The sequence below is a fragment of the Ictidomys tridecemlineatus genome, chromosome 10 (assembly GCF_052094955.1).
Source record: "Ictidomys tridecemlineatus isolate mIctTri1 chromosome 10, mIctTri1.hap1, whole genome shotgun sequence".
NCBI lineage: Eukaryota > Metazoa > Chordata > Mammalia > Rodentia > Sciuridae > Ictidomys > Ictidomys tridecemlineatus.
Genome location: NC_135486.1, coordinates 109565972 through 109579060, shown reverse-complemented (window position 1 = coordinate 109579060; position 13089 = coordinate 109565972). Strand labels below are relative to the sequence as shown.

General features: G+C 55.8%; 1 protein-coding gene across 3 annotated transcripts in view; it reads left to right on the top strand.

The window, feature by feature from the left end:
- The window catches only part of Tecpr1 (tectonin beta-propeller repeat containing 1), a 29286-nt gene that overhangs the window by 14326 nt on the left and 1871 nt on the right, over positions 1 to 13089 (top strand). For all 3 annotated transcript variants that reach the window (XM_078023713.1, XM_021719707.3, XM_078023714.1), the window contains 12 exons: positions 680 to 835; positions 1544 to 1693; positions 1783 to 1940; positions 3007 to 3134; positions 3875 to 3977; positions 8589 to 8685; positions 8803 to 8882; positions 9836 to 9892; positions 10382 to 10562; positions 11078 to 11213; positions 11834 to 11926; positions 12921 to 13027. In XM_078023713.1, the coding sequence (XP_077879839.1) occupies positions 680 to 835; positions 1544 to 1693; positions 1783 to 1940; positions 3007 to 3134; positions 3875 to 3977; positions 8589 to 8685; positions 8803 to 8882; positions 9836 to 9892; positions 10382 to 10562; positions 11078 to 11213; positions 11834 to 11926; positions 12921 to 13027 (1446 nt within the window). The remainder of the gene's footprint in view (positions 1 to 679; positions 836 to 1543; positions 1694 to 1782; positions 1941 to 3006; positions 3135 to 3874; positions 3978 to 8588; positions 8686 to 8802; positions 8883 to 9835; positions 9893 to 10381; positions 10563 to 11077; positions 11214 to 11833; positions 11927 to 12920; positions 13028 to 13089) is intronic.

Genomic DNA, 13089 nt, shown 5'->3' with positions numbered 1-13089 from the left:
TGTGTGGGTCCTGGGGCCCAGAGATGCATGACCTCAGGAGGGAGCAGGGGGAGGTGAGAAGTAAATCCTCGCATTCTACCCCAGAACCCCAAGTGCCCGAGGGTCTTGTGTTTTGTTGAAATGAGTCTGGAGAGAGCTGCAGGCACCATACTCTGCTCAATGGGGCCCGCCTGGCATGGCTCCCGCACCCCCGAGGCAGAGCAGCGCCCTGCAAGGCCCAGAGACGGGCTGAGGAGGGAGGAACCTGGCTGCTGGAGGCCGGCCAGGGCTCATCTTGTGCAGAAGCTTCCAGTCTGCATTCAAATCTGGGCTCAGGACAAGCCATGTTTACATCCCAGGTTTGACTCCCTGACACCGGCTCAGATCCTCCCTGAGCCCCAGTTTCCTCATCCAGAACATGGTCTAACAGTGCCCGTCCCACTGGCTATGTGAAAACTAGGGCTCATACAGAGGCAGCTCAGATGGGGTCCAGTGCCTCATCGTGACCTGTCACCCACGGGAAGAGGGCCAGCTGGGAGGGTGGGGGCTGGGAGCACTGGGAAGGAGCCCCTCATCACCAGAGCAGAGACTGGGACCCAAGATAGCTCAGGGGTTCTGGGAGTAGGGGGTCCACACAGGCCAAGGGTCTGCGGGCCTGCCTGTGACGGTGTCCCTACTGTCCTGGATGCCCATGTGACAGTCAGTATGGGTGAAGACTGGGGCCCTGCAGTGGTGGTGTGACTGGAAGCCCCACAAGTGGGTGGACGTCCGCGTGGCCCTGGAGCAGTTCACGGGGCATGACGGGGCTCGAGACAGCATCCTCTTCATCTACTACGTGGTCCATGAGGAGAAGAAGGTAACGGCAGTGGGCTGGGGCGGCATCATAAAGGGACAGGGTTTCCCAGAGATGGGTGCAGGGCAGTCCCCGGTGTTCACTCTAGTCTGGCCAGCTCACAGGGTACTCAGTCTTACTCATGCCAGGGGTAGGCTTGGGTGCCTCTGCATGTATGCGCATGTGCAAGCTCCTAGAGCCGCTGCCCTCCCTCCAGCAGCCATTTACAGTCAACTAGTTTTTTAACTGAGAAGTGAGGCTAGGGAAGATGAGGTCAGCCGTCCTCCTGACAGCTGGTATGTGCCAGGCAGTCAACACCCAAAAGGATTTCTTTGAAATGTCACTAAGGCCAGGCACAGTGGCCGCTCCTGTAATCCCAGTGTCTCTGGAGCCTGAGGCAGGGAGATCACAAGTTCACTGATAACCTGGGCAACTTAGTGAGATCCTGTCTCAAAAAAATAAAATAGACTGGAATGTAGTTCAGTAGTAGATCAACCCCGGGGTTCATCCCCTGTACTGGAAAAAAAAAAATGTCACCAAAGCATTTGTTACAAAGTGAAGTTTCAGTACTGGCACCTGCTGGGCCCTGTGGCTGCCATTGAAACCAGCAGGCCCAGGGAAGAGCTCTAGAATGATGGTGGCCCATTCCTGCCCGTGACCACAGTGGAGGTCCCACGGTGGGGGTCCCTTGGCCCAAGGTGACAGCCTTGCCTTGTGCTCCTCTTCCAACAGTACCTTCATGTGTTCCTCAATGAGGTGACAGTGCTGGTCCCAGTGCTCAATGAGGCCAAGCACTCCTTTGCCCTATATACTCCTGAGAGGACACGGCAGAGGTGGCCCGTGCGCCTGGCTGCTGCCACCGAGCAGGACATGAATGACTGGGTGAGTGAGTGGGGGTCCCACGGTCCAGGGGATAAGGGGCAGCCAGGCCTCCGCCTACCCCAGAGTAACTGGCCATATCTCCACAACAGCTTGCCCTGCTCAGCCTGTCCTGCTGTGAGAGCCGGAGGGTCCAAGGCCGCCCGTCCCCACAGGCCATCTGGTCCATTACCTGCAAGGGAGACATCTTTGTGAGTGAGCCCAGCCCAGACCTGGAGGCCCATGAGCACCTGCTGCCTTGTGACCAGATGTGAGTGGACCTGGCGCCTGGCCTTGCTCTTCCCCTGAGCACCCAGAACTTGTGGTTCCAGAAGTAGGGGTCAGGAAGACCTGGAGCCCATGCAGGGCCAGTCAGAACCATGGCTGGTCCCCAGATCCCCACCCTGCCAGGCATTCAAGTATGGGCCCAGCACAGGTCTGTGCCACCCACTAGGCAGTCACAGAATGTCCCAGGGAACATGGATTGAGGTGACCAGGTTTAGCTTGCACTCTGCAGGGGCTCCCAGGCTAGAGAAGCCAGACCCACCAGCCAGTGCACAGACCCTGGGTGCTTAGCCACCTCTAGCTCCTGCTGAGCCCCTACGCCCAGGCTGTGGAGGCAAAGGAGGGAGAATAATGGGTGGTCCTGGGGTAGAGCTGGGAGGTTGGCCAGTCAGGTGTGAGGCAGCTGGTGGTGTGTGGGAAGACGTGGGGCTTAGTGGCTGAGAGGCCTGGGAGCAGGCTCAAGCTGGCTCAGGATGGCTCTTTGGGGGCATTTAAAGCCACAAGAGGGAATGAGGTCACTGAGTGCCATGGTGTGAACTGAGCCCTGAGAGGAATCAGTAGGGGACACTTCCTGATCAGGCTCTGGGCTCAGTTACTGCGGGTCACAGGGAGCCCGGAAACCCCTGCCATGGATGGGGGGATCCTGTATGCTCACTGAAGCCATGTGTGCCCCCCACACCCTCTAATGACAGGGACGTGGCCTCAGGCTGCAGGAAGCTGATCCAGCTGCTGGTCTTGCTATTGCCCCTGCAGATGGTTAGATGTTCCTGTCCTCTACCATGACCTCAAGCCTGGCCACAGCCCCTCCCCATGCCCCAGCCTGCAGGTGGTGTCCACCCTGATCAGTTCAGCCCAAAAGTTGGAGGACAAGCCCCTGCCCGGAGTTTCTCGGCCCTCTTTAGTGTTGGTTAACACAAAAGGGGAGGCCAAGTGCATTATCAGTTCTGCTGGACGCAGGACTTGGAGAATACCTTGTTCACAAGAGGCCAAAAGACAAGGCCCAGGATACGTGGAAGGATGAACTGGACTGAGATACCTTTTTGGCCCTCCAGGTTCTGGAGGCAGATGGGAGGCCACTTGCGGGTGGTAGAGGCCAACAGCCGCGGCGTGGTGTGGGGCATCGGCTACGACCACACAGCCTGGGTGTACACAGGTGGCTACGGTGGAGGCTGCTTCCAAGGTGAGGCGGCTTGAGCACCTGTGGCTGGCAGGACCAGCTCCCGGGCCCTCCTCCGAGCCTCTCCAGGTGTTCCCTCCTCTAATCCCCTCTGGCTTCCCTGTTGGTGCCAGGGCTGCTGTCCCAGTACTGACACTTGGCTAAGAGCTGGCTGACAGGTGACCTTCACCACTGCCAGCCTCCATAGAGGATAGTTCAGGCCAAGCCACGAAGCATGAGAGTCAGAAGACCAGGCCTCGCCTCCAAGATGCCCTCCAAGAATGAGCGGAGGGTCTTGAAGTTTCTAGAGGCAGCTGCCAGACCTCTAACGTGTTCAGCCCCTCATGTCACAGGCGAGACCTCAGGGTGCGCCAGGGCAGCTCCAGGACCCAGGCTCCCGGTGGCCCAAACTCTGAGTCCTGGTCAGCCTGTGGAAAGTGGAGGCAGAAGCAAATATGGAAACAGAATATTCCACGCCACAGCCCTTGTGCTGTGGACAGAGCATGAGGTGGGGTGTGGGAGAGGTGTGCTCTGGAAGTTTTTCTCTTTGAGGCTGTGCAGCCTCAGAATAATCATGTCCCAGACGAGACACCCAAGCCAGACAGGCCCTGGGAGGCTCACTCAGCAGCCTGCTGACCCTCTCAGCTGCCTGGGTCCACCCCCCTCCCCACCTTATCTCTGAGTGCCTTTTGGAGCTTCAGAGGGAAATGTAAGCTTCCAGGCAGGCTGGGGCCTCAGGACCATGGGGCCTCCTCTCTCCCCAGGCCTGGCCAGCAGCACCAGCAACATCTATACACAGTCGGACGTGAAGAGCGTCTACATCTACGAGAACCAGCGCTGGAATCCCGTCACGGGCTACACCAGCAGGTGAGTGGCACCAAGGCACTCTGCCTGGGCCAGGTCCTAATTCTGACAAAACTGGACGGCCATGTCCAATATGGCCTCAAGCTGCGTCAGGTCCCCTACGTAGAATTAACTGAACGTTACTGCTTGTGGAGGGCACTTCTCTCGGTGTACTGGATATTAAAACTCATTATTGAAGGGTATAACATTGGGCTGGAGTTGTGGCTCAGCGGTAGAGCTCTTGCCTAGCATGTGCGAGGCCCTGGGTTCGATCCTCAGCAACACATAAAATAAATAAACAAAATAAAGGTATTGTGTCCAACTATAACTAAAAAATAAAATACTTAAAGGATATAACATTAAAAGTTCGCAAAACACATGTATGTATTACATAGCATATGCACCTCTCACTGGGCATCCCACCTCCAACACCAGGTCAAGAGGAGAACACAGCCAAGTCTCACCCAGCCCCCATCATCCCTTGTCCCTCTTTGCCAAACCGCAGATCCTAACTTCTAACAAGATGGTGGTCTTACTTGGGTATTGGGATAGGTGGAGGTAGTGAAGGAATAACTCTTCTTTCCAGAATTTGCTCTGTTAGTGGCAACTTTTGTTTTAGGGGGAGCGGTTACTGGGGATTGAACTCAGGGGCACTCGGCCACTGAGCCACATCCCCAGCCCTATTTTGTATTTTATTTAGAGACGGGGTCTCACTGAGTTGCTTAGCACCTCGCTGTTGCCGAGGCTGGCTTTGAACTCGTGATCCTCCTGCCTCAGCCTCCTGAGCCACTTGGATTATAGGCATGTACCACTGTGCCTGGCTTAGCTGTGGTTTTTGATGTTTAAGTGCACATAATCTAGTCAGTCTTTTCCTTTATATTAAGTTAGAGTCTTTAAGAAAATCCTGTAGACAAGTCGTATAACCTGAGGTCACAACCACTCTCTGTGGTGGTTATGTCAAAGCAGCCACAGGTAGCATGTCCCTGGAGGAGCACCAGAGTTCCATCAAACTCACACACAGATGCCGAAATTTGAACTGCGTAACATTTCCACCTATTACAAAATGTGGTTTTTCTCTTAATCCTTTTCAACCACTTAAAAATGTAAAAATGTAAAAGTCAGCCTCAGCTTGGAGGCAGGTCCAGAGTGGGCAGTATGCCTAGTTGGGCCCAGGGTCCTCATATGTTGACCCCATTCTATAGGCTCTCTTCCTCAGCCTGGGGAGTTGGGGAACTGTTATATATTCTATAGAGTGTGAGGTCGCATTGGTTTGGTTTGGTTTCCATTTATTCATGTTTGATTTAATAAAGTTTTATTTTCCCAAATGTTCAGTTGCTGTGACATCTTTGAACCTCTTTTTCCCCCTTGCAGTACTAGGGATTGAACCCAGAGCTCTCTACCGTGAGCTACAACCCCAGCCCTTTATTCATTTTTATTTTTTATTTTGAGCCAATGTCTCACAAAGCTGCCCAGGTTGGACTTGAACTTGCAGTCCTCCTGCCTCAGCCTCCTGGGTTGCTAGATCACAGGTGTGGCCATCATATTCCACTTTCTCTGAGCTTCTTAGCAGCTGGGACACTTCACCCTGGTGCTTCTTGTGTGAACCACTTTAGTGCAAGTGCTTTGAAAGCACTCCATTAGTCCTTTATTGATGAGCTACGAGAAGGCCACGCTGGCCAGGGAGCCAGGTCTCCAAAACCACAGTGGGGACACATGTAGCTTTCAGCTGGGAAATTCCTCCAAGTTTGTCACACAAGACTAACCTGATTAAATCCAGGTGCGGTGGTGCACGCCTGTAATCCCAGTGGTTTAGGAGGCTGAGGCAGGAGGATCACAAGTTCAAAGCCAGCCTCAGCAAAAGTGAGATGCTAAGCAACTCAGTGAGACCATGTTTCTAAATAAAATACAAAATAGGGCTGGGGATGTGGCTCAGTGGTCTAGTGCCCCTGAGTTCAATCCTCAGTACTCCCGGCTCCCCCCCAAAAAGACTAGCTGATTCAGCTGATCCCAAATTTTGCCTTTAGACCACTTCTCTTAGATTTGTTCACAGGGTCTTTGCCTTTCTTTTCTTCTTCTTCTTCTTTTTTTTTTTTTTTTTGGTACCAGGGATTGAACTCAGGGGCGCTTGACCACTGAGCCACATCCCCAGCCCTGTGTTGTATTTTATTTAAAGACCAGGGTCTCCCTGAGTTGCTTAGCTCCTCACCATTGCTAAGGCTGGCTTTGAACTCAGGATCCTCCTGCCTCAGCCTCTGAGCCACTGGGATTACAGACATCTGCCACCACACCCAGTGGGTGTGTGTCTTAGCTGACTGTCTGGAGATCTTTTTGTCTTCCGTGGGAAGTATCATGAATCCTAGAAAGCGGTGGTGGCTACTTGCAGCCTTGCCGAGATGTGTTTTTTTCATTTGAAATATTCACTTGAAATAAAACTCTCACTGTTTATTGAGAAATCTGTCCTTTTTCTCCTGGATTATAGGGTGTTTTTGTCTTAGATAAGTGTCCGCAGGCCGCAGCCCCACCCCAAGCCTTTCTCTTCCACCCAGCTATTGGGTGTCCTGGGGCTAATCCTGCATTGACCCAGTTATGGTTCCTCTCAGGAGGTTTTCAGTGTTACTGGGACAAATCCTCTCACTGTCTTCAGTGGTCTTCTGACGATTCTTGAAGCAGTTCTAGATGAACTTGAGAAGTAGCTTGTCCTAGTCCTGGAAAACCCTTGGGGACCTAGAACAGGTGGTCTTGGATCCGAAGATCAGTTTGGGTTCAACAGCTGTCTTACAGTGTAACTCTCTAAAATGTGAACGGAGGTCACCCTCCATTAATCAAGTACTTCTTATTTTCCTTTTTTTTCCTTGAGATACTAGGGAAAACCTGTGGTCTCGCATATTGCTAGGCAACTGCTCTGCCACTGAGCTATGCTCCCGCCCTATAATTTCTTCTTACTCAGACTTTGGGATATTTTTCTTTTCTTTCTTTTTATTTTCCATTTTTCCAGTACTGGGAATTGAACCCAGGGGTGCTCTACCACTATGCTACACCCCAGTTCTTTTTATTCTTTTATTTTGAGACAGCAGGTCTAAGTTTCCCAGGCTGACCTCAAACTTGATCTTCCTACCTCAGCCTGCCAAGTATCAGGAATTATGGGTGTGCCACCTGCTCATCTAGGTTTTGTGATTTTCTACACAGGGGTCTTGACATCTTTAGTGATAGTATTTTGTATTTTTGATGCCATTTTAAATGGCGTGTTCAGACTTTTCTATTTCATGGTTTTTCTTTTGGCACCAGAGATTGAACTAGGGCCACTCAACCACTGAGCCACATCCCCAGCCCTATTTTGTATTTTATTTAGATACAGGGTCTCACTGAGTTGCTTAGCGCCTCACTGTTGCTGAGGCTGGCTTTGAACTCACGGTCCTCCTGCCTCAGCCTCTGAGCTGCTGGGATGATAGGCCTGAGCCACCTTGATGGGCTCCAATTTTGTGGTTTTTACCTGGGCTGGAGTGCAATTGGTTTCCTTTCTGGCTTTTTCAAAGTTGGTGAAATAAATATCAAGCAATATGAGGAACAAGCTGCATGGACCCTCCAATCTCACTGACCAAGGACACTAAACACCACATGCATTTTGGGTTTACCTTCTCACCTCCTTGGGTGCGTGTGGGCCTCTGGGAGGAGAGAAAGACGAGTGCATGAAGGTGGGCTGCGGGGACAGTCCACCCCAGGTGACCCTGCCCATCTCCCCTCCACTCAGCCCTGGACGCAGGACAACCCATGGCACTTTCTGTGTGTAAATATTTGTGTGTCTCCCTGTTATCCCAGTAAACCAGAGGCAGAGCTTTTCTGAGCACAGGTCTTCCTAGAAACCCACACCCATCCCAGGGCCCACACAGCCTGCACTTGGCTCTCAGCTGCACCCCCGCCCCCAGTCCTTACAAAGAAGGGCTCGCCACTCCCTCATCCAGAGAGAGGGCAGACAGGGCCATGCAGGCTCTAGCCATGGGCTCTGGGCACCAGGGCCTCACAGCTGTGCCCACACCCGGTCCCTGCACTGCTTGCTACTACCATAGTGCCCTATGGTGGCTGCGTGGCCTGGACAACAGAAATGCATTGTCCTGGGTTCTGGAGGCTGGAGGTCAGCGATCAGGATGTCACAGGGCTGGTTCCTTCTCCGGGCAGCAGGGAAGGGTCTTTCCCCTGCCTCTTTGGCCTCACAGGCAGCCGTCTCCACATCCTCCTCCCTCCGTGTCCACCTGTGTCCTCATTCCCCTTGTTATGAAGATGCGAGTCAGATAGGGCCACCCTAGGGACCTCATCTCAGCCAGATCACATCTGTACTTACTGGGTGTTAGGACTTCCTAGTCTTTTGGGGGACACTATTCAGCCCGGAATATCCAGGAGAGAGAGGCAGCTCCCAGACAGCGCTGTGGCCTCGGTGGGTGGCTTGGTTGTTATGGCCAGGGCACCATGGTGACGTGCATTGCCCTGGTTGGTCTCCCCACCTGGGCTGGTTCTGTGTTTGCCCCTCACGCCTGGTGAGGGTGCCTGGGGCAGGGATGGGGTGCATGCCTACTTCTGGGGTGTGTGGCAGGCTGGGCCTATTCCCGGCACTCTCTTCACCTCGCACCCCTTGTCCTGCAGGGGTCTACCCACTGACCGGTATATGTGGAGTGATGCTACAGGGCTACAGGAATGCACCAAGGCTGGCACAAAGCCCCCGTCCCTGCAGTGGACCTGGGTGAGTCCCAGGCTGTCTGAGGAGAGGTGTCTGCCTGCCCTGCCCTGCCGTGCCTTCCCCAAGTTCCTGGCTGGCTACAGATTTGGGGGTCACTTTCTCACTGACGTGCCTCCCCAGGTTTCCGACTGGTATGTGGACTTCAGCATAACGGGAGGCACTGACCAGGAGGGGTGGCAGTACGCCAGTGACTTCCCTGCGTGAGTATTTCTCTCTGTCCCGGGCCTCTGAGCATCAGGACCCTGGGCTGTGTGGCCTCTTGTGTCTCGCTTCTGTGCAAGGCTGGCCTTTGCCCCAGCCCTGGTCACCTCAGCTGCTACAGGGCTGGGGCTGGTTGAGAGGAGTAGGCGGGGCCCAGGGGAGCTCTGCCCCACAGCTGGCCCACCTGGCTGCTGAGATTCCTAAACACCTGGCTCCTTCCTGCTGGGTCAGCCAGAAGGTTCTGGAGGACCAGTGGTGGGACCTGCTGGCCTGGGCTGAGGGGCTCCAGGAAGGTGAGGGGCCTCGGGCACCTTAGCAGGGAGTTCTGGGGGACGTTGGGCCATTTTCTGAATGCCAGGTGGTAATGGGGCCAGTGCAGGGGCACATGTCAGGGTGAGGGGGCAGCCTCTTCAAGAGCGAGGCAGGCACCACTCTGGGAGGCCAGGTGTGCCCAGGGCGGTGCAGTAGGAGGATGGAGAAGCAGATGGTGAGCTACAAAGTGGGGGCTGGTGGCCACAGTGTTGAGACCCAGGTGGCTTATAGAGACCCTCACATGGAGTCATGTCCAATCCAAGGAAGACCAAACCAGGAGCCAGAGTCCGGGCCTCGGTGGGTGGCTTCCAAGCAGAACCCAGCTAGGAGGAGGGAGAAGGTCCTGCAGCCAGGCCTGGGACTGACCAGAGCCTTAGGCTGAGGACTCCTCCCTAGAAGGACTCTGATGGGGCCTGTGGGGGGAGGGCCCTTCAGCTTGACCCCCTGGAAGGGCACTGCCATCCCTGGCTCCAGGAGGCCCCAAGCCCAGGGTGCAGCGAGACACCCCTGACCCTGCTGTTCATCTGATCCTCTGACTTACACCAAGGCTCTGCCCTGCAGCAGTTTGAAAAGAATGTGTGTAGTGTCCTTTTCCAGAACCTTCCATAGATATCTTGATTTTTCCCTCCTCTTCTTGCAGCTCATACCATGGGTACAAAACCATGAAGGATTTTGTCAGGAGAAGGTGTTGGGCCAGGTGAGCTAAGCCAGGGGGTGGGGCCCAGCCTTGCTCCTCCTGGGCCAGAGCTGCTGGCCTCTGATCTCAGTCTCCAGGGAAGAAACGGGAACAGGGAGGGAGGAGAAAACACAAAGTAAATGTCAGCCCAGGAAATGCCCGCGGGCTCCCAGCGCTCTGGTTTCTGAAGAGTTTGTTTTCAAGAACAAATAAGAGAAATGTCACTGGCAGGCCCTGCTTGTGGGCAGGAGAGAGTCCTGGCCAAATTGGGGGCAGAAAGGGGTCCACCACAGGCCCCTCACTCCTGCCCACATGGGTGCCCTCCAGGGTCCTGGTCCTGCCCTCCCTGAGCCTGGGAATCTTCCCCCTCCTTCCTCGTGGTGGTCGGTTGTCCATCTTGGCTCTGCTTGCTGGGCCCTCTGGGTGTCTACCTTAGGTGGCCGGGGCAGTGCCAGGCCCTGAGGCTTGCTGTCATGCTGGGCCCCTGAGTTGTGCTCTTTCCCTGGACAGAAAATGCAAGCTGGTGACCAGTGGGCCTTGGCTGGAGGTGGCTCCCATTGCCCTTGGGGACGTGTCTATCATCCCAGAGAGCCCAGAGGCTGAGGGGCACACGCACAGCATTGCCCTGTGGGCCGTCAGTGACAAGGGGGATGTGCTGTGCCGCCTGGGCGTGTCCGAGCTCAACCCTGCGGTGAGCATCTCCTGGCTCCTCCTGGCTGGGCGCCCCGTCCTCCATGTGCTTCCTAAGATTGGCTCTGGCTCTGGAGTCAGGCTGGCTCAGGGCTCCCCAGGCCTGCCCAGGACGGTCTCTGTGGATGGAGCCAGTCAATGGGCCCTCTGGGCGGTTGGTGCTGAGGATAAGTTGACATGAGGAGCTGACATCTTTCAGGGCCTGGGCCAGGGATCAGGGGGACAGAGGCAGGCCCAGGTGACATGGAGGATGTGTGGCATATGCAATCATTTTCCATGCTTGAGGGATGAGAGGCCAAGTCCAGGGTCCAATAAGAGGCCAAGATCAGACTGTGGTCAGGGCGAGTCAGGCAGGGCCAGTTCAGGTGTCAAAGCTTCCCTGGACCCCCTGTGGTCCCCCAGGTTTCCCACCCCAGGCAGGCTTGGACGCTGGACCTTGCACTGTAGCTGGGCTTGCGGGTACAGGGGCTCCCTGCTTCTGGGAGCCGCTTCAGCTCTCCTCCTCACTGCCCCCAGGGCTCCTCCTGGCTGCACGTTGGCACAGACCAGCCCTTCGCCTCCGTTTCCATTGGGGCCTGCTACCAGGTGTGGGCTGTGGCCAGGGATGGCTCTGCATTCTACAGGGGCTCTGTGTCCCCCTCCCAGCCAGCTGGTGAGTGCCGCCCTCCAGGAGGTCCCCAAGGGCCCAGGCTGGGATGGGGCATCAGAGTAAGGTTCTAGCTCGATTTGATAAGCGCTTAATGGCACCTCTGGACCAGGCATAGGGGCCAGCTGGGGCCCCACCCACTGTCATAGCTGATGACAAGGCCACCCCTTTACAGCTGTCCCCATGCCCTGAGCCAGGCCTGTCTGAACCTTGCTGGGTGACCCACTGTGACCACTATAGACTGCTCTTTGCTAGCAATTTGGAAAGTGTCCCCTGGGGGAAGCTGGCACAGGGTAGACAGAGGGGTGGCTTGAGGGGCATACAGCTCCTTCCACCGAGTGGGAGAGTTGAAGGTAGCCACTGTGACCAGTTCTGCTGTGTGCCCGGCTGGGCACCTTTGTGTCTGCCTTGGTAAGGCTGGTCTGTTGGGCCCTCTGTTGAAACCTGCCATACCCCTGGCAAGGCTGGGGTGTGGGGTGGACGGCAGGGCCTGGGCAGCCTTGCTTGGCCCTCAGCCCCACTAGGCCTCAGCAGCACATCTGTGGACCTTGCTGGGGACTGAGGCTGGCTGCATGTGGACTCTCAGATTTTGTGGGCGGCCCCCTGAGTCAGCTCTTCCATCACAGGTGACTGCTGGTACCACATCCCCCCTCCCCCCAAACAGAGACTATCACAGGTGTCTGTTGGGCAGACGTCTGTATACGCCCTGGATGAAAATGGCAAGTGGTTTCCATTCTTGCATGGTGGGCCGGGAGGGTGGGGTTCCCCAAGAGAGGGTAGGGTTCCTGAGGGACAGCGGGCAGGCACCAACTCCATCAGGAGGGGACGGCCTGCCTCTGTGTTTCTTCTTGATATGACTGGAATTGTCCAGGCTTTTCTGAGCCTTGTTTCCCCTGGGGACATGGAGCGCAAGGTGTCAGAGCCAAGCAGTTGGCCTGCATGTCAGTATGCCCTTCCCACGCTGTGATGACCCTGGGGGTAGGACACTGAGCTGCAGCCCAGGTCTGGGCCAGGATGGAACAGGACAGTCCCGAGGTCCCCAACGGAAGACCTTCATACTGCCATGAGAGATGTCCAGCCTGAGGCCAGCCTTGGTGCTAGTCTCCTCCCCAAGTTAACCAGGGTTGGGTGGTCAGCGACTCCAGATGGCCAAGACCTAATAGAGCAGAAAGCTGGTCATTGCCACTTCCTGTTGTGGCTGGGTGACAGCATGACAGGGCTAGCACCATGAGCATCTTCTAAAGGATTCCATTGAGGTCTGTGACATGGGAGCCTCACAGGAAACACAGGCTGGCTCTCGCCATCCCTGACCCCTGGTCACCTTAGGCAGGCCTCTGGCTAGTTCCCTTCAAGGTCCCGTCATGGTTACGGGTGAGGAGATGCCAGGAGGAGGCAGAGTGCAGACCTGAGCCCAGGTGCTTCTCCAGATCCGGTTCTCCATTCTGTTTGTTTAGAACTCTTTGCCCTCAGTTTCTACCTCAGTAGGGAGAGGTACCTCAGTAGGGAGAGGTGACGGCCCCAGCGCCGCCCAGCACAATGGGACGATTATGAAGCCAAGGAACCCAGGTGTGGGAAGGGCAGAGCTGGACACCGCCCAGGCCCCGCCATGGGTCAGCGAGTGTGGGGTGTGAAGGAGCAGTGGGCGCCTCCTCCCCAGGCTCCCCGACCCGCTGCACCCCAGGAGGGGCCCTGACTCTCTGCTTCTCTCCCCAGGGAACCTGTGGTTCCGAGGAGGGATCACACCCAGCTACCCGCAGGGCTCCAGCTGGGATCATGTGTCCAACAACGTGCGCAGAGTGTCCGTGGGGCCCCTGGACCAGGTGGGGAAGGGGGTGGCAGGTGCTGGGGTCTCTGGGCTCCCTCCCTGGCCTCCCCACTCCCA